The sequence below is a fragment of the Podarcis raffonei genome, chromosome 7, assembly GCF_027172205.1.
Source record: "Podarcis raffonei isolate rPodRaf1 chromosome 7, rPodRaf1.pri, whole genome shotgun sequence".
Taxonomy (NCBI): Eukaryota; Metazoa; Chordata; class Lepidosauria; order Squamata; family Lacertidae; genus Podarcis; species Podarcis raffonei.
This window is the reverse complement of record NC_070608.1, coordinates 89,410,021-89,429,931: the sequence shown is the minus strand read 5'-3', so window position 1 is coordinate 89,429,931 and position 19,911 is coordinate 89,410,021. Positions and strand designations below refer to the sequence as shown.

The 19,911-nt window shown below is 45.0% G+C and overlaps 1 protein-coding gene across 2 annotated transcripts in view; it reads right to left on the bottom strand.

Annotated features, from left to right (window-relative positions):
• The window catches only part of SLC24A3 (solute carrier family 24 member 3), a 169,307-nt gene that overhangs the window by 29,057 nt on the left and 120,339 nt on the right, over positions 1–19,911 (bottom strand). For both annotated transcript variants that reach the window (XM_053394910.1, XM_053394911.1), the window contains exons 4-7: positions 18,816–18,890; positions 14,387–14,471; positions 11,681–11,784; positions 3,885–3,959 (exon numbers count right to left, since the gene is read on the bottom strand). In XM_053394910.1, coding sequence (XP_053250885.1) covers positions 3,885–3,959; positions 11,681–11,784; positions 14,387–14,471; positions 18,816–18,890 — 339 coding nt within the window. The remainder of the gene's footprint in view (positions 1–3,884; positions 3,960–11,680; positions 11,785–14,386; positions 14,472–18,815; positions 18,891–19,911) is intronic.

The following is a 19,911-nucleotide window of genomic DNA, read 5'->3' as shown; positions in this document are numbered from 1 at the left end:
GTAGATGCCTGCGGGGCCAAAGTACATGAAATGAAGGCTATCTACAATCAGAACTCCATACATTTTGATTTTTAGCAGCTGTGAAGAAGAAGAGAAACTGTATGGGAGAAGCAGCACGGGGGGGGGGGGAGGAAATTCTTATCAGAGAAAAAAATGGCATGGAGGGAAAATGCCTCACTCCTGCTCAGACCTCATTTGCATCCTCTTTCTTACACTGCTGCTTTTAAGCAAAAAACCAAGATGTCAGGAGAGCCCACCAGGAGCTAATGTGTAGTTTGCTTTAATATGTTTAGCTGACAAGCATATCCACAGCTACAATAAATCTGCACAGGTTTCCAGCCTCTCTCTCTCTCTCTCTCTCTCTCTCTCTCTCTCTCTCTCTCTCTCTCTGCAGAATTCTGCTCTGTGCCACTTAAGACAGCAGCCAAAAGGTATCATATGTTTGAATCACTCCTAAACAGAGAGGGTGGTGTAGGCGATACTCAGATCAGACCCAGTGAAATCCATGGGCTTAAGTTACCATTACTTACTTAAGACAATTGATTCAATGGCCCCACCCAGATTACGATTTAGTCAGATACCTTTTTGGAAAGGCAGAATTCAAGAATGCAAATCCCCCACTTGCAGTCTGAAGAGATAGTCCAGACTCCTAGGACTTCATTCTACATAATGTATAGATCAGTTCAGGCATGGCTACCCTTCAGAAATTCAGATAAAAAAGAGATTCTCCTCCTCAGTCACCACTAGGTTGCACTCAAATTCTACATCTCAGCTTTTCTTTTCTCCCTCGGCTTTGCCTGGAATGATGGTAGCAAATGAAGTGTCCTGATAAATGTGGGAAGAAATATTTGCAACCCACCCCCCTTCCAGCCTTCTCCTGCTTTTACAGTCAGTGTGTGTGAGAGGGGAAGGAATCCATCGCTTCTTTGCTGTCGGCTTATAGATGTCACCCTCAAGTACAGGCCTTCTTGTGAGTCAGCTTATAGCCAAGGACACATGTTCATGCTTCAATAAGGTGTCTGGGCATAATGTGACAAGGCAGAGTCAGGCAGAGAGGACGCAGTTCTTCCTCAGGTTTTACTGTCCTGCTTCCTGCCATTCCAAATTGGCTAAATGCTCCCAGAATATGACATTGTGAATTATATGGAACTGGGAAGAGGGGTGACATTTCTGTATTGTGCTTAGCCTGAGAGAGGGCTACTATTATTTGCTGTAAAAAAGAACTCTGCCCAGAACAGCTAATGTCCAATTATCCATCTTCTACTTGTTTATTTTTTACATTACGCCCCCCCATACCCCAGGACATAGATACAATGAAAGGCTGGAAGATATTTGCACTTTCACACATATTAAGATTTCTCATAGGAGGTATGGAATCAAGAAGCAAAAGGATGAATGTAAAGGACACAGAGCTGCTGGTGAGACCAACAGGGAAGAGAAAGGCTCCTGCTATTTGATCTGCTATCATGAGGAATCACAAAAATAGCCTCTTCGTCTTTTCTCTTCCATGGTGGGTTCAGATATTGACCCCCCCTCCTATGATTGCTCATGGGAGCGATTAGGGTTGCCACCTTTGATTTGGGCAAAATAAGGAATGTGTCAGGAGAGAGGAATTGTAGGGGCTGAAAATTACTTTACCTGCTGCAGAAATGACTTCAAAGCAATCCATTACAATGAGTTGAAAGAAATTTACGGATCTTAGTTGGTGATGCACATTAATTTAAATGGACTCACATCCTTCCCAGTTGCTGGATTTCTGCTGTCAGAAGAATGGTAAATGTAGAAACCCAGCCCAAAAAAGGAGGAGGGGTGAAGACAGCAACAATTCTGTTTCTCTTCCTCACAGAGCTTTGCCTCCAACATCCCCTTCATGTAGCTGCTAATGCCACGCGCATTCAAGCACATGCCTCATAGTCAGACAAGGTCTTCCAGCCACTAGGGTTACATGTGTGCTTCATTTCGGCCCGGTCCTTTATACAATATTTTGCATCAATTTATTTAAATAAGTAAAAACAACAACCATTTTAAGGATTCAATACTTTGCATACTTAATTGAAAGTAAATCAACTGAACTAATTGGGACTTATTTCTGTTTTCAAAGGATCAGGTTGAACATGAATTTAGGACCGTGAGAGTTTCTTGTAGGGGGGCTTGAGTCCTCATTTGCAGTACACATTTAAAACATTTTAAAAAGTCATGGGTTGGGGGGGAGTTTCTTTGGTAGCTAAAGAATAGGTTTGCAATATCCACCCTACCCCTCTATAAAGGAACAGGGTCAGCGAAGCACATAAAAGCAACAAGGACCCCCCACTTCCCTGGTCAGTAGGAAAAGAACTGCCAGCTTGAATGCGAAACACACACACACTCCCTGCTTGGCAGGGGGTTGGACTCGATGGCCCTTGTGGTCTCTTCCAACTCTAGGATTCTATGATTCCTGCTGGCCAGCCTCACCTTCCCTCCTCTCCTCCCTCCCTCCCTCCCTCCCACGTATCCAAAGTCACTCCTTTCTTTTTCAGCCTCGCCCCTCCATTCCATTCCCATCCATTGGGCCACAGCTGCGTCACTCCTGGATTTAGTGTAAGAGGGAGGGGTAGGGTAGGGAAAGAGAGACAGGCAGGCGGGGGGGGGGGAGGCAGCAGCGCTGGCAGAGATGGGAGGGAGGGAGAAACTGAGCTCAGTGCTCACCTCAGCAGAGGAGAAGCAGCAGGGAGAAGAAAGCGGGGTAGAAATAAGGGATGCAGCATTTCCCCTTGAAATAAGGGACAACCCCTTATTACAAGGGTCAGCAAACTTTTTCAGCAGGGGGCTGGTCCACTGTCCCTCAGACCTTGTGAGGGGCCAGACTATATTGGGGGGGGGGGTGAATGAATTCCTATGCCCCACAAATAACCCAGAGATGCATTTTAAATGAAAGCACACATTCTACTCATGTAAAAACACGCTGATTCCCGGACTGTCCGCTGGCCAGATTTAGAAGGCGACCGGGCCGGATCCGGCCCCCGGGCCTTAGTTTGCCTACCCATGCCTTATTATAAGGGACATGTGGCAAACCTAGAGGGGGTCCCAGCAGTCTCACAACCCAGCTGCTTCTATAAACGGATGCCTTTCTATGGTTCTGGACATGTGCCTGCCACAATTTTCTCAGTGTTTTGAGCTGCCATGATTCTGTAGATCATGGCGGCTGCCTGGCTGCCCCTCATCCCCAGCACCTGTAAAACACACATCCACAAACTGAGCAGCAGCCCTGTTCAATATGCCCACAGAAAATCACTTGATTGGACTCCAGCAGTAACTGAAGCAGACTCTTCATTATGGTCTCATGTACGCCAGAAAATATACCAGAGACCACTGGTGGTCTTCAGAACTCAATTTAAGAGGCACTGTTACAGAAAATTTTTCATAAATTCCAACAGATGCCCAGAAATGCGCTATTTCTGATCATAAATAGTAGGAACCATAATGGATTAGGGAGTGAAAGCAAGTAATAACAATATTTTTGCCAGAAGTGTGAATAACAATTTCTTATCGTAGAGAAAAATTCTGGTCTCACCATTCCGCTAGAGTCTTATTGCACATTTTTAAAATGAAACCACCTAGAATGAAATCTCCCCCCTGACTTCATTGGACCAACCCAAATCTGGTTTTGGCATTTGAAGCTATGTTCTGAAGTTGCAGAACATTAGTTCTTAAATCACTGTGGATGAAACTGGTAAAGATGTAAGTTGCAATGAGCAAAGTCCTATACTCATTTAAATGAAACACTCAACAAAAGCAAACTTCTTGTAAAAATAAATCAGCTTAGTGAACCCCTATGAAGTGGGAGAAATGGCACTTTGGATTGCCAAAGAAAGACTTATTCAGGAAAGCGATCTCTGAGCACTTACCAAGATAAGTGCAACAACAGAGCAGGTATAATACATGGAATCCCTCAGGAGACACCAAGATGACAGGGCAACAATCTGAGAAAACAGACAGGAAGAAAATGAACTGGCCATATATGATCCCAAGATTCACATTAACAGCAAGCTGCAAGGAAGAGATGATGGTTCCCCCCCCCCCAAGACCAGAGAATTCTACACAGTCATTGTAACAGGTGTACTAACCTAGTCAGAAGAATCACATTTTTTCCAGGCATAAAATATTTATACCTCAAAAGGTCACATTCCTGCAACAAAAGTGTTACTTTGAAAGATATCTGTGAAAGAAGATTTCATACAACAAATATGCAATTAACATTTATTGAGGAGAAAAAACACTGTGTGGAAAGTCCATTATCTCCAAGTTTTGGCCAGATTCTCCAACAGAAGTGCTGAGCCTGATGTACTGAAGAGACATCATGAGGAGTTCAGACTCCTCATTCTGAGGCGAAGAAGCAATGGTTGCCAGCCATTATCTGTGGTTACCTGTTACAACAGCTGGGTGCCTCCACCTCTCTGCTGAGCGGTGGCAAGAGCCCATGGGATTCCAGGCACTCACCCCAGGTCTGTGTTCCTTTGGAGAACGGAGACATGGGGGAGACTGTCGTAGCTTTAAGAAATATGGTTTATTCTTCTATTTACATCTTCAGTCTGCATGGAGAGAGTCCAGATCTTACAGCATGGTCATTTCAAGAGGGGCTGATACCCCACAGCAGTGCAACCATGGAGTCCAAGGCATCTCTCCCAGCCAGTTCTGCAGTCAACCTGTCCAAAGATAGATCTCAGACCTCCTGCCACCTTCTTCCTCCCAGCAAACCTTGCTCAAAACACTATTTTCCTACCACCTCACACCCACTTACCATGGTAACCTTCCAAACTCAGTCTCTTCACACCTCGGGGCAAAGCGTAAGGATAGTTCTCTTTCAAACCAATGGCCCTCTGTGGCCCCATATTGTTCCTCAATGTCCCTAGCTTAGCCAGGTCATTTTGCATAGGCTAGCCTAGAAATTCCTCTGCAGTTTATGGTTCCTCTACACATCCCAAATAATCAAAATTCTATAATGTCTTAATTTCTAGGGTTTGGCCCTGCCCAGTCTATAACACAAGTTTCAGATAATGGTTGCCAACCATTATCTCAGGTTACCAGCCAGTCCTCCCCCAAATCTTCTGGCATGGACAGAAAACTCAGGACAGGGTCAGTCTCACTTTACGTCAGCCCCTGGAGACAATCTCTCAGTGCTTCCAAGTGCAAAGGGAGATTGTCTCCCATCAGGCATGAAGTGAGATACCCCTTCTTCCTTCAAAGGTTCTTTATGTTACACTGGGTCTCTTAATGAAGACAGCCAAAAAAATAGAAAGAGATATACCACTGTCAGAAACAAATTTATGGTCATTGCTGGCAACCTGATGATCACATTTTGACTTTAATGAAGATTGACTAACTAGAGAATTGATTGCTATACTGTGGTAAGCATGTGTCTTCAACTATTTAATGGGGGCGTGGTGGTCACTTTTTTCTCGCAGAAAACTCTTGAGGTCTAACCTGCATCATAAGGTAACAAAATCCTGAGGTGGTAGAGTAAGTTGACAACATCTCTTCAACCTTCATCTGGGACAAAAAACCACACACAACCTAACACATCACAGAGAAAGTGTCTATGCTACTCACTCCGTCTTATGTGAATTTTTTACTTATGAGGAGAAAATATGGGAGCATTCAAAAATCTGAATCCTTGCCTGCAGTCTCAAGTGGTATAGTCCATCCCATTACTTAAATTCCCCCCTCCTTCTGCTACATGTAGACCAGACCTCCAATTGTAGCTGGTACCAAACAAATTATATGCCACAGTGTGTATGTGAGTGCATGCGCTCTCTCTCTCTCTCTCTCTCTCTCTCACACACACACACACACACACACACATGTGCCCATTTATATTTGTATGGTACCAGGATATTTCCAGTCAGACTCACAGTATTTCATTCTAGCAGAAATCCTGCATTTGGCAAAAATCTCCAGGGGAAAGACTTCATTCAGTGACCTCACTAACTCCAGTGCAATGCGGCTAATATCAGGTTGTAGCAGATAACCTCTCAAAAGGTGGCATGATACAAGACTACATTTATGTCCTCTTTTTCTGGAGAAAAACAACAACACCCGCCCCATTTACAACATCCAGTACATTAAGTGCACCATGGGCTATAAGCTTTTTCAGGGAGTGCCCTGTACCAAAATGAACACACCCAAAACCATTTGCAGGGGAGGAAGTTCATATAAACAATTGTGTTAACAGAGATCAAAGGCTGGGCCAATGTGAATTACTTTTAGTCAGCAAACTGAATTACTTGTTGTTAGTAAAATTAAAGCTTAAAACATTAAGATACATGCAAACCAAGTGGGCAAGAAAACCATAATGAAGAATATATAACCTCTTCTATGAACAATAATATTCTCTATGTTGCTGAGGAGCTCATTCTTATATATTGGTTGTGCTCAGAGCTTTTCTTCTGGTGTCAGATGCCGGTATGCAGCACCAGGGCCTTTTTCCCCCAGACAAAAGCACTGGTTATGGAGTAATAAACATAATGACAAATGGACCTGTTTGCCAGATATTCAGGGTGAAGGAAGTGATCCTGGGTGACAAGGCAGAGAGGAAAAGCCGAGCACATCACGGGGCAAAGTTAGGAAATGGCTGCACACTTCCCCTTCCCCTTCCCGCGCGCTGTGGGGCCACGCATTTTCCTGCTGGGTCACCCCATTACGATGTGGGTGGAGGTGGGGTCCTGTTATGAGGGAGGGGAGGCGGAGGGAGCTGCTCTGAGGAGGAGGCTCTGAGGGGACGGGAGGGAAGTGTGTCGTGCAGGTGCCTGCAGAGGGGCAGTGGCAGCTTGTGCCTGTTTCCGACAGTGGACCATGCTGCTGCTGTTGCAGCAACTGCTGCTGCTTTTGCAAGGCCAGCTGGTGGCCCTGGGCAGCTCCGCACTCCAGATGGCTGGATGAGCCACAGCGGTGGAGGAGAGTGGATCTTGGCAACCGAATTTTCTCTTTTGGTGGTGGCTGTTGCTGTTGCTGCAGCTCCTTCCCTCCACCAGCTAGCCAGTCCCCTGGTGCTTTAAGCTTGCCTTTGGCTACCCACCCCTTCCTGGAGAGAAGGGGGGATCTCGCTGGGCGTCCTTGCAGAAGAACCTGCCTAGGGGGCCTGGGGCACGCGATTCTCATCTGAAGAGATTGTGCACCTTCTGTGGGTGGGCATTGGAGGAGCCACAGCTGCTGCAGTGCCCAGCTGTGTGCCTTTTGGAAAACATCAGCATGCAGGGGACAGAAACAGACTTTCTCTTTGCAAGAAAAAATTGTGTGTGTGTGTGTGTGTGTGTGTGTGTGTGCAACCTCCCACCTCTTTTCGGATCAGCATTTGAGGAGGAGACAGAGTCGGGTGCAGGAGGCGAGGGGGAAAGCGCCTCTGCTTGGCTGTCTCCCACCGCAAAAGCTTGTTTTTCTCCGTCTTGCCCAGTAGGCATTGTTTTACGATGATGATGCATTGTTTTATTATTACGGGCTGCATAATAGGGTTGCCATGTGTCCTCTTTTTCCAGGACACATCCTCTTTTTCAGGGGTAAAATCTGAGACAAATTGCATTTATTTGCTTTGAATGGCCATCATAGTGTCCTCTTTTTTGCTCTACAAAATATGGCAACCCTAGTATACAAGAAGAATTATAATTTATTACTTCTACCCAATGCCTTTTTCCCCTGGCAGTATTTACTTTAACAACTTCATGGTGAGTACCGGCAACTTTTTTCTAGAAAAAAGGGACTGGTTCTGCTAGATTAGGAACAGGCAATCTAAAACCTGCACAGAACTGGCACACTCACCAAAGCTTGTCTCCAACTGCTAGCCAGCTATTCTAGAGAAAGACACAACTGAGATTTTCTTGGGGAAAACCTTTTGCAACCTAGTAGATACCAATTGTGGACCTTTCACTACCTACTTCTGTGTGGATGATATGTTTGCTTCACAAGGAAACATAGCACGAGAGATATGAATGAATTCAGATATTGAGAATAACCTTAGAACAGAGCACTTATTTGTCAAACAAGTGAGAATCTGCAAGGGAAATTTCCTTCCTACACACAGAAGAAGAAAAATGACAGTCTAAGGCTTCACTTCTTATTGACTTTGTCCACTGCCAACTTTAGGAGTAATTATGAACAATTGGTGGTTACTTGGGTGTAATTAACACAATACACTTACCAATTGGTACTTTTGCAACAAGACTGGAGGGTGCCTTCTTATAACAGGCACCACCACAGATACTTTTACATCATTTTTTGTCTATTAATATTTATTTTAAGAGTGGGAGTGTTTCTCTCTCTTAAACCTCATAGCTCTTTCTGATAAAGAAAGTTAAGGTAATGTAATTAACATCCTATTTCTGTGCCTATTGTAGATTACTCCTCCATGAGATTACACCACCACAATTGCCTGTTTGGCCGTAGCAGCCCAGAAGACATATTAGATCAAAAGCCACCTTCCTTGAGCTTTCCTTACCCTTTGTCCTGATTAACATTGCTATGAGTTTTATGTAAGCCTTACATTGTAAGGATTCCACTGCTAGTTAAAACTGCTCTGATTTTTTTACCACCCCGCCCCCCACATCAAAACCAAAACATCATTCAGATAGAGCTCTAACCAGAGAGAACTTTACTGGAAGGAAAAACAGTAAATAAGGGTGGAGAGAAACATAATATTTGCAGAGAAGTTGCAATGGTACATCACCTACAGTGTGATCTGAGCTTTCTCCTAACTTTGCCCTTTGCCTCACAGATGTTTGTTCTATTAAGTATTGCCCCTTTCCTGCCAGTGATCTCCCAGCCAAGAGGAAAGTGCTATTGTATACCTGTCTACCCAAAAGTAAAACTCTTTAAGATCAATGAGGCTTACTCCCAGGTAAGTGGGTTTAGGATTATAGCCTAAATCCTGTAGCACTGCCTCTGGAACCTCTCGCTGCTATGGTGAGTGGGAGAGCACACAACAATGTTCAAATGCTAGTAAATTCCAAGCACACATCAAATGAAATGAAATGTCTAAGCAGTCCAAGTTGATCTCAGAAGCAGATAGACCCCTTTTGCAAAAAAACCAAAAACATTTGGCACAGTTCCGTAAGACATTAGGTGAGATCCCAGGCTCCTAACTCATGCCAGACCCAAGTGAGATTTCCACCTGCCTCTGATCTGCTTATTTGTGAACTTGTAAAATTAAACGATTCTGTTTTCTTAATGGTAATCAGAATGTACATGTAGTGGTTAGGGCCTATAGGAAGAAAACAGTTTCACACTTCCTTTATGGGACCCCTCTACAGAAAACAGATTTTAACAGGAAAGTTCAGGCATCCTTTTTTCGACAGATCGTAGGAGTTCCAAAGTGTATGTGCTGAGCTAGATCAACATCTCTTAGAATCTAGGGGTTGGATCATGACTTTAAATACTGGTTTGTAGCCTTATTGGAGTTCATTGGAGGTATCTAAAGCCAAAAGGTTAAAAATTCATTTTAGTACATACTCAGAAAGCATATTAACTTATTTATTGAGAGATTCACATATTTTTCATGGTTTTCTGCAATTACTTTTAAACTCAAACAAACAGGGATTGCAATAGACTCTTTCCTCTTACTGGATGAGTCATATACTCATCCAGTATGTATGTAAATTCAGTATGTAAAATCCAAAGGTCCGTATAGTTAAAGCCATGGTTTTCCCAGTAGTGATGTATGGAAGTGAGAGCTGGACCACAAGGAAGGCTGATCGCCGAAGAATTGATGCTTTTGAATTATGGTGCTGGAGGAGACTCTTGAGAGTCCCATGGACTGCAAGAAGATCAAACGCATCCATTCTTAAGGAAATCAGCCCTGAGTGGTCACTGGAAGGACAGATCATGAAGCTGAGGCTCCAATACTTTGGCCACCTCATGAGAAGAGAGGACTCCCTGGAAAAGACCCTGATGTTGGGAAAGATGGAGGGCACAAGGAGAAGGGGACGACAGAGGACGAGATGGTTGGACAGTGTTCTCGAAGCTACCAGCATGAGTCTGACCAAACTGCGGGAGGCAGTGGAAGACAGGAGTGCCCGGTGTGCTCTGGTCCATGGGGTCACGAAGAGTCAGACACGACTAAACGACTAAACAAAAACAGCAACAAAATCCAGTATGTACCGTATTTTTCGCCCTATAGGAAAAATGAAGGGGAAATGTGTGTGCGTCATATGGGGCGAATACAGGCTTTCGCTGAAGCCTGGAGAGCGAGAGGCGTTGGTGCGCACCGACCCCTCTCGCTCTCCAGGCTTCAGGAAGCTATCCACAAGCCTTGCGCGCCCGGTGGGAGTTCCCACGGGCGCGCAAGGCTTGCGGGCTGCAGCCCGGAGCACGGGGCGCCCTCCAGAGGACGCCCCGTGCTTCGCGCAGGTGTAGCAAGCCTTGCACGCCTGGGGGAGTTCCCGCGGGCGCGCAAGGCTTGCGGGTGGCAGCCTGCAGCACGGAGCACGGGGCGCCCTCCAGAGGACGCCCTGTGCTTCGTGCAGGTGTAGCAAGCCTTGCGCGTCCGGGGGAACTCCCCCCGGGCTCGCAAGGCTTGCGGATAGCAGCCTGTTCTGGGGGCTGGGGTCGGGGGAAGCTCGGGCTTCCCCCACCCCAGCCCCGCGGCTGGGGGGGGAATTTTTTTTTTATTCATTCCCCCCCCCCAAAAATGAGGAGTGTCCTATGGGCCAGTGCGCCCTATAGGGCGAAAAATACGGTAAATTCAAAAAAATTACCCCACTCAGCCCTCTGTATGCCTATCTGCTTACCTGGGTTTGCAGCCTTGTCATGGAATGATGCCCAACTATTTTTATAATTTAGACACCCCTTTGCATCTTAGAGCTTTTATGTTAGCTGGTTTAAATGTACTTTCTAGAAGGTTCAAAAAAATACCCTTCCAGAATAGACTTTGCCCCTGTGGTATGAACACACCAGATAAAATATATCATATAATTTTGGACTGCTCTCTCTTCATTGAAAACTCTTCAGAGAGACTTAAATGGTGATTCCTTTGAAGCGCCAAATATCTACTTGCAAAGAATCTGTAATCCAATATCTGATGAAGAATGATATTCCCGAAACTACTGAGGTTGTTTCAGGATACAAAATTGAGATTCTTAAAAGTCAAATTTGAAACTTCTTAATCTTACCTAATGATGGCTACTGAGTCTTTTATATGTTTTGTGTGCTTTATATGTCTGGACTATTAATTTTTTATTGGACTATTTTTAATGGTCTAAATTATGCAAATAAAGGCTGAATGAATGATTGAATGAAAAGTATTTGTTGAAATGCATAAAAATGAATTTTTAAGCAGGAAGCTTTTATTAATACTGGGGAAGGGACTGACTTCTAAGGAAACACAGAAAGGATCCCGAGATAAACATAAAGGTATATTAACTACTTTGTGGGACCCACGGTTCAATCCTACTTCGAACTGATTATGAAAATGCCACAAGCAGTGTTTAAGGCCTCTAGGGTGGAAGCAACATTAATGAGTTCATTGTGCTACAGAGATAAATAAAACTGAGCTATCTTACATGTGTGTTACATCAACGGTATAAGAACTGCATTGAACTCTTGGGAAATGTTATATAAATAGAGGCAAGCAGGAGATTACCATACTGATTGTGCACCAGTTTGTAAAATGGTGGCTACTACTCAAGGGGGAGGAGGAGATTTGGTCATATTCTCTTACCTGCCCTGCAAAGAGGCCACAAACCCCAATTATACAGAGTATGTTGAATACAGCAGAGCCAACGATGGTCCCAACACCCACGTCTCCTTTCGTGATAAACACACCTGAAGGAAGAAAATAATTCCTGTGTCGCTCAGAATGAACAGGCAGGATTTCCCACCGCAAACCAGAACAAGTGGCACTATTCAAGAAGACTGCTGGGATTAAGGAGAAAACACCAGAGCATATTTTCTAAAACTGAGAGAAGCAGAGAAAATGTGTGTAATAAAAAGATTGCTTAAAGGTGTTTTCAGCACGATCAACCAGCTGAACAGTAAAGTTCATTATAGTATGGAAAAGGAAACAAGTGGAAAGGTTTCTCATCATCTGGTTAGCAGTACATGCAGGTTTGATCAATGCATGTTAGAATGAGATGGTAGAATGAGCTGTTCCACTTCAGGTGGAGGAGACACTATTTTTGAATGCTTCACTAAGCAAGCAAGAGAGAGAGAGAGAGAGAGAGAGAGAGAGAGAGAGAGGGAAAGAAATACTGCCTGTTTGCAGCTGTGCCGGTTTTCTACTTGCAGGGATCTCTCTCTCTCTCCACCACGGCAGTCTTAAATGGCACAGGCACTCTACCACTTTAGGACTTGCATCACCATGTAGCACCTCATACAAGACCCATTCTACTTCATGTGAAGACCAAGTCTTACTTGAATGCCCTGAGCTGTTAGAAAAAGCTTTCTCAGATTTTGCTGCTGTCTGGTATTTGGGGGGCAATGTGCATAGGATTCCAATACACATTGGGGTAGAAATTTGGGGTGGGAAAATACTTGTTTAAAGTCAAATGGCCCGTGCTCAGGAGTTCTTTCTGCATGGTTAGCACTGCATGAAGAGCCTCTGCTGTTGCCCACACATTGGGGGGAAGTTGGTAGAGGGCAAGGCTGTAGGGCCTGCATGGGCTGCCTCTGTGAACTGGAAATAGGGGTAAACAGACCTGTTAATTTTGGTTCTCCCTGTTTCCCATTTCCCTAATCTTAAATTAAGTTCTCTACATTTTCTACATTTCTGCAGCAGTTTGTGATCATTAAAATTCTTCAGCACGTCTCTTAAGAAACACATTTTTGCATGCAGCTTTGACAAATGTACACATTTCCAAAAGCTATTTCTGCTAATGTAATGCATTTTTGTATGTTAGTCATGTTTATGCACACCTTTACCTAATATATGCATTCTCTAAAACATTATTTAGTTTGAGAAACTGCCTTGCAAAATTTGGATGTGTGGCTTTCAAAGGATAGCTATTATCTAAATTCCTGTGTTTCAGTTCTCATAAAGGTTTTGGAAAGTGAACATTTGATAGATATAGATTTAGATTTAAATATGAGCTGAATGGAATTTCTCCTCCATCACTAGCTGGAGCCCTGCTTGATCAAGATCCCAGCTCACAGAGCCAGTCTACACATGTTGGGCAGGAATTTAGATAATTTGAACAACATTAGGATTCTCCCCAGTCATTTTTTCATGATTGAATATTCAAATTTGGCCTTGATCTAAGAATGAATAACAGTGTTTGGAGGCCAAATTACCTGGTGTGAATGTGATGAATCCTTCCCTCTAAAGACCACACATAAGCACATTGATCAACCTAAACTTAGAGAGATGAAACAGCTGAGCTTGCCACATCCTGTGGCTCTGACCCTTTCTTTCCAGAATCTCTCTGTCCTGCAGGGGCCTGAGCTGCCTCCTTGTCTGACCATGGCTGCTAGTGCAAGGTTGCCATATTTCAAAAAGTAAAAACTAGGACACCCTGAAAGTTGTTGAGCTCCCGCCCCCCCGACATCATTTCTGCCTTTGAAAATCCAGGAAAATCCAGATGGATGGCAGCCCTATGCTAGTGAACATGTTTTTTCTTAACACAAGGGCATTTTTTAAAAGTAGCTTTCCACTTCCTCCAAGGAATTTTGACTCACTAGCAATCAACCAGCCTGACCTTGCAGTATGTTATATACTCTGAGGAGAAATACTGAAAATGACTGTGCTGCTCCCCACTCTCTCCACCTATCCTTTAGTACCTCAGATGCAACAAAAGAAAACACGAACGTTTGAGACTGCCTTACACCAAATCAGCTTCCATGCACCCCAATATTAAGTACTTAAACTGGTAGTGGTTCTCCACCATCTCAGGCTGGGGTCCTTCCTACTTTGCTACCTGAGATCCTTTATGGAAGTGCTAGGATCTTTATGCGTACAAGGCACGTGCACCTCACTGAGTTATGGTCGAATCCATTTTCATTATCTGTGCAGCTTCACATTAAATGTATCATAGTCACATCTAGTTGTAGACTGAGCCATTCTTCACATCTCTTTCTGCATGGCACATGACAACAGGGCTGCCATCCAAAAGCATATTGTTTTGTACTTACTAAGAACACACAGGTGGGAAAATTCCCAACAAACATAATATTTTCCTGGGTAGTCATCCCAGGAAGATCATCCTGGGGTGTTGTTGTTGGCACTGGGGCAATCTTCCAACAACATCCATTCCATCCTTCTGCCAGTGTTTATTGGACTAAGGTTAACCTTATGGATTTGGTCTTCTACCCAAAACCTGGGTGTGCATATCTATCCCCCATCATCTTTGTGGGAAAGATAAGGCACAAAACTATTAAAAAGCTGCATTTACTTTCGCAGTTACAGCAAGAAAGAAGCGGATGACTTAGTTACCTATGACAGATGTAAACAGTTCTGGAGCCGAGCTGCCGGCTGCCATGAATGTTGCCCCTGCCACATCTTCACTGAGATGCAGGCGCTGTGGAAGAAGAGAAAAGTCTCTTATCAGAAGCAAAATATAACACGTCCCCGGGCTATTAGTGTTTCAGGACTCAGGATTCATGGTCGTCTCCAACATCCTCCCCAGGCAGAATAGTATCAAAGGATATGCAATGCAGTAGTAGCTGCAGCAGAATCCTTTCCCCAAAGTATTACCTCCAATGTCACTCTAACACAGGAGGATGTTGGAGGTGTGCAAGGGGCATGCAGCAGAACTCTTTAGGGATGCCATTTATCTTTCTGATAGTTTGGGAGCACTGTCACGGCTACTCTGCATGGTTTCATCCTATGCTCCTCCAGGGACACATAGTTTTTTTACAACTTTACTCTTGTCTGTGTCTTTTAAATGGGACATTAGCACACTGTTTCTCTAGCAGCTTTCCACTGATGTTCAGAATAATTAGCTGTCATCTGCTGCCTGAACCTGAGAAATTATTTATATTATTGTTAAATTATCATTATCAATTACTTAACTGCTGGTAAGAGGAGTTATCAGCCTGTCCCATTTGATTTCCATGTATAAATGTCACATTATTTTATACTTACAATGTTATAAATGATTTCAGGTATCAAAACTTTACACACTTAAGTTAATGTTTCTCAGGCTTGGAATTTTAATAACAAGCTTTTCATGTTTCAGTTTTATTTTGTATGATTTTTACCTTAAAGGGGGAGGGGTCAGGGCTGCCGGGGAGTGGGCCCCAGCCCACAAAATGGCTGGGGCATGTTCCACAGGGGGGGATGCACTGGGACAACCGATCTCGGTGATCACGGGTAGGAGGAGGAGTTACGCTAAGACTAGACCATGTCATTACAGAGGGGGCAGGTTTAGTCGTTGTCTGAGGACTATTCCTGCCTCCGGGTCTGGTCCTGACCGGATGGATACTAGAATCAGCAAGGGATACCCACATGACCTGAAGGTGCTGCTGTGCAATGCCAGGTCAATGATTCATAAGACCACTGCCATCCATGACTTGATCATGGATGGAGGACTTGACCTGGCATGTGTAACAGAGACTTGGTTGGATGAAGCAGATGGGCCTGTCCTTGCCGCTGCTTGTCCACCAGGTTTCTCTTACACACAGCAACCCAGGTCATGTGGGCGGGGAGGGGGGGTTGCAGTGATTTTTAGGAAGTCATTAGTTTGCACCAGGCGTCCTATTGGGAAGACCCAGTTTTCCGAGTGCATGTTCTGGAAGTTGGGCAATAGGGGCAGTACAGGATTCCTTTTGGTGTACCGACCTCCCCGCTGCACCAAGGATTCCCTGCCCGAGCTGCTTCAGGTCGTGGCGGATGTTCTCCTGGAGACACCTAGCTTGGTCGTCCTAGGGGATTTTAACATCCATGCCGACACGACCTTACAAGGGGCCGCTCGGGACTTCGTGGAAAGCATGGCCTCCATGGGGCTGTCCCTGAATAAGTCTGGCCCAACCCATAGCTGCGGACATGCCTTGGACCTGGTGTTTACCTCTATGGATGTTGGTGATCTGACACTAAGTAAAAGCGAAACGAAAGAAGTGCCATGGTCAGATCACTTCCTGGTGCAACTGGACTTCTCTGCGACCCATCCCCTCTGCAGGGAGGTGGGACCAATTCGGATGGTCCGCCCCCGCCACTTAATGGATCCAAATGGTTTCCAGAGAGTGGTAGGGGATGCTTTATCCCATGTTGATGGCCTTTCAGCTGATTCCCTGGTGGCCCGCTGGAATGTGGAGTTAACCAGGGCTATTGACTGTTTGGCTCCGAAGCGCCCTCTCCGATTGCATGGAGCCCGGACAGCCCCGTGGTTTTCCACGGATCTGAGGGCAATGAAACAATCGTTGAGACGGCTAGAGCGCCGGTGGCGGATAACTCATTCCGAATCTGACCGGACACAGGTTAGAGCTCAACGTCGAGCCTACCAAGTGGCAATAGCGACGGCGAAGAAGAATTTCTTCGCCGCCTCTATTGCATCTGCAGAAAACAGCAGCAGGAGACTTTTTCAGGTGGTTCACAATTTAGCGGAACCACCTGCAACATCGGGGCCCAGTACGGGCCACATGTTCTCCTGCAATGATTTTGCAAAGTTTTTTGCAGATAAAATCGCTCAGATTCGGGAAGAAGTAGACTCCACCGTGGGAGCAGGGCCGGGGCGGGAGAGTGCTAGAGTTCTGTCTAGTCAAGTTGAGTGGGATCAATTCCAATCTGTTACCTCCGAGGATGTGGACAGGCTGCTTGGACGAGTGAAACCAACCACCTGTCTCCTGGATCCTTGCCCATCCTGGCTTATAAAAGCTAGCCGGGAAGGACTGGGCGATGGGCTTCGTGGGGTGGTGAATGCTTCCCTCCGTGAGGGAGCCTTCCCAGACCCGCTGAAAGAGGCGGTTATTAAACCGCTTCTTAAAAAACCATCTTTAGATGCGGCCACGATGGCCAACTATCGCCCAGTCTCAAATCTTCCATTCTTGGGCAAGGTGATTGAGCGAGCGGTTGCCGAACAACTCCAGGCACGCCTGGAAGAAGCGGACCATTTGGATCCCTTCCAGTCGGGATTCAGGCCTCATCATGGGACTGAAACTGCCTTGGTCGCACTGGTTGATGATCTCCGGCGGGCTAGGGACAAAGGTGAGAGCTGTTTCCTAGTTCTGCTGGATCTCTCAGCGGCGTTTGATACCATCGACCATAACATCCTTCTGGACCGTCTTGAGGGGCTGGGAGCTGGGGGCACTGTCATACAGTGGTTCCGCTCCTTCCTCCTGGGCCGTGTTCAGAAAGTGGTGGTGGGGGATGAGTGTTCAGACCCCTGGGCTCTCACTTGTGGGGTGCCTCAGGGTTCTGTCCTCTCCCCCATGCTTTTCAATATTTACATGCAGCCGCTGGGAGAGATCATCAGGAGGTTTGGGCTGGGTGTTCATCAGTATGCGGATGATACCCAGCTCTACCTCTCTTTTAAATCAGAACCAGTGAGGGCGGTGAAGGTCCTGTGTGAGTGTCTGGAGGCGGTTGGAGGATGGATGGCGGCTAACAGATTGAGGTTGAATCCTGACAAGACAGAAGTACTGTTTTTGGGGGACAGGAGGCGGGCAGGTGTGGAGGATTCCCTGGTCCTGAATGGGGTAACTGTGCCCCTGAAGGACCAGGTGCGCAGCCTGGGAGTCATTTTGGACTCACAGCTGTCCATGGAGGCACAGGTCAAATCTGTGTCCAGGGCAGCTGTTTACCAGCTCCATCTGGTACGTAGGCTGAGACCCTATCTGCCTGCGGACTGTCTCGCCAGAGTGGTGCATGCTCTGGTTATCTCCCACTTGGACTACTGCAATGCGCTCTACGTGGGGCTACCTTTGAAGGTGACTCGGAAACTACAACTAATCCAGAATGCAGCAGCTAGACTGGTGACTGGGGGCGGCCGCTGAGACCATATAACACCGGTCTTGAAAGACCTACATTGGCTCCCAGTACGTTTCCGAGCACAATTCAAAGTGTTGGTGCTGACCTTTAAAGCCCTAAACGGCCTCGGTCCAGTATACCTGAAGGAGCGTCTCCACCCCCATCATTCTGCCCGGACACTGAGGTCCAGTGCCGAGGGCCTTCTGGCGGTTCCCTCATTGCGAGAAGCAAAGCTACAGGGAACCAGGCAGAGGGCCTTCTCGGTAGTGGCGCCCGCCCTGTGGAACGCCCTTCCAGCAGATGTCAAAGAGATAAACAACTACCTGACATTCAGAAGACATCTTAAGGCAGCCCTGTTCAGGGAAGTTTTTAACGTGTGATATTTTACTGTATTTTTGGTTTTTATGGAAGCCGCCCAGAGTGGCTGGGGAGGCCCAGCCAGATGGGCGGGGTATAAATAATAATTATTATTATTATTATTATTATTATTATTATTATTATTATTATTATTATTATAGCTCAAGCTCAATAAAAACATCAAATAAGAGTAGATTTTTATTTTTACCTCTAACAGGTCGATCCTGCTGATCGACACCATACACTTAAAGCTCATTCAACACACTTTTAAAGCACATGACTTAGTACTTGATTCATATGCTGCAGGGTTGGCAGTGGCCTTAAATCAAGTTGCTACAGTTGTTCATGAAAGCTATACCAACCACAGCGATATTTTTCTAGAAAAAGCGGTGCCAGAGATCTCCCTTGTTCTCTTCGCATGGCAATGGAGCCCACCTGAGAGGTGCTGTAAATGAGCTCCAGCACATTCCAGCTGAAAAAAGACCTGGCTATGCCCATAGAAATGAAGTGTGTAAAACTGACAGGATGTGAACAAAGGTTACAATTCTGGTTTGGTAATTTCATTAATAAATATGCGTAAGTAGCATCAACATAGACTTACTTCACAAATCTTTTCCAACGAAGGGACAAAGAAATCATCACAGACGATAGCCAAAGCATAGAACATGTAGACAGCCTGCAAGAACAGAAAGCATTGTGTTTACAAGGCACCAGTTAAAACAGGATACTGTCATAATTTAATTATTTTAAAAGAATTAAGAACACATTATGTATACTGGTTTGGAATGACATCAAAGATATACCACAGAATTAAATTGGTGTAGTAGTCAACCCTGCTGTCTAGGGAACCCTGGAAACTGCAGTGTGTGTGTGTGTGGGGGGTGTCTTTAGCAGATAAATCTCAGTTCTCATCCTACCCCCTACTCATCCCTAAGACACATCCCTACCCAGAAAAACCAGCACTTTTAAACAATTTGTTTTTAATGTTTGCTTTTTATTGGTATTTATAAATGAAAATTTCATCTTGTTTAATAAAAACTGCTTAGAGGTTTTTGGTGGTTAAGAGATATATAAATCTTGTCAAATAAAGAAAATAGAATTATTTGTGGAAATATGTGATATATGACCCTGTTCTGTGGAGTTAGCATCCCAGATGAGATTGTACGTATGCAAACAATTGAATAAATTTCTTTTTCAACAAGCTTTTTCTGCTGTCTCAAAAGGTCTTTATTGTAGAAGTTTATTCTGTGTTCTTTTTCAACCTCTCTTTAGTTGTGGGTTTTTGTACTGTTTTTAAAGCTGTTTTAGTTGTTTTGAGGCTCATTTGAAAACAATTCATACATTAACAAGCTAACAGTAATACAGTGGTACCTCGGCTTACAAACTTAATCCGTTCTGGAAGTCCGTTCTTAAACTGAAACCGTTCTTAAACTGAGGTGCACTTTCCCTAATGAGACCTCCCACCACCAGTGCCCTTCAACCGCTGGCTTCCGTTCGTAGACTGAGGTAAAGTTCGCAAACCAGAACACTACTTCCAGTTTTGCGGAGTTCGTAAACCAAACAGTTCGTAAACAGGGCTGTTCTTAAACCGAGGTGCCACTGTAAAATCAATATATTTTTGTAGTGTAGCTATGTCCCAAATTGAATGTGACACACTTTTCAGATTGTCAGTATGCAAAGTGCTCCATTATTTGTTT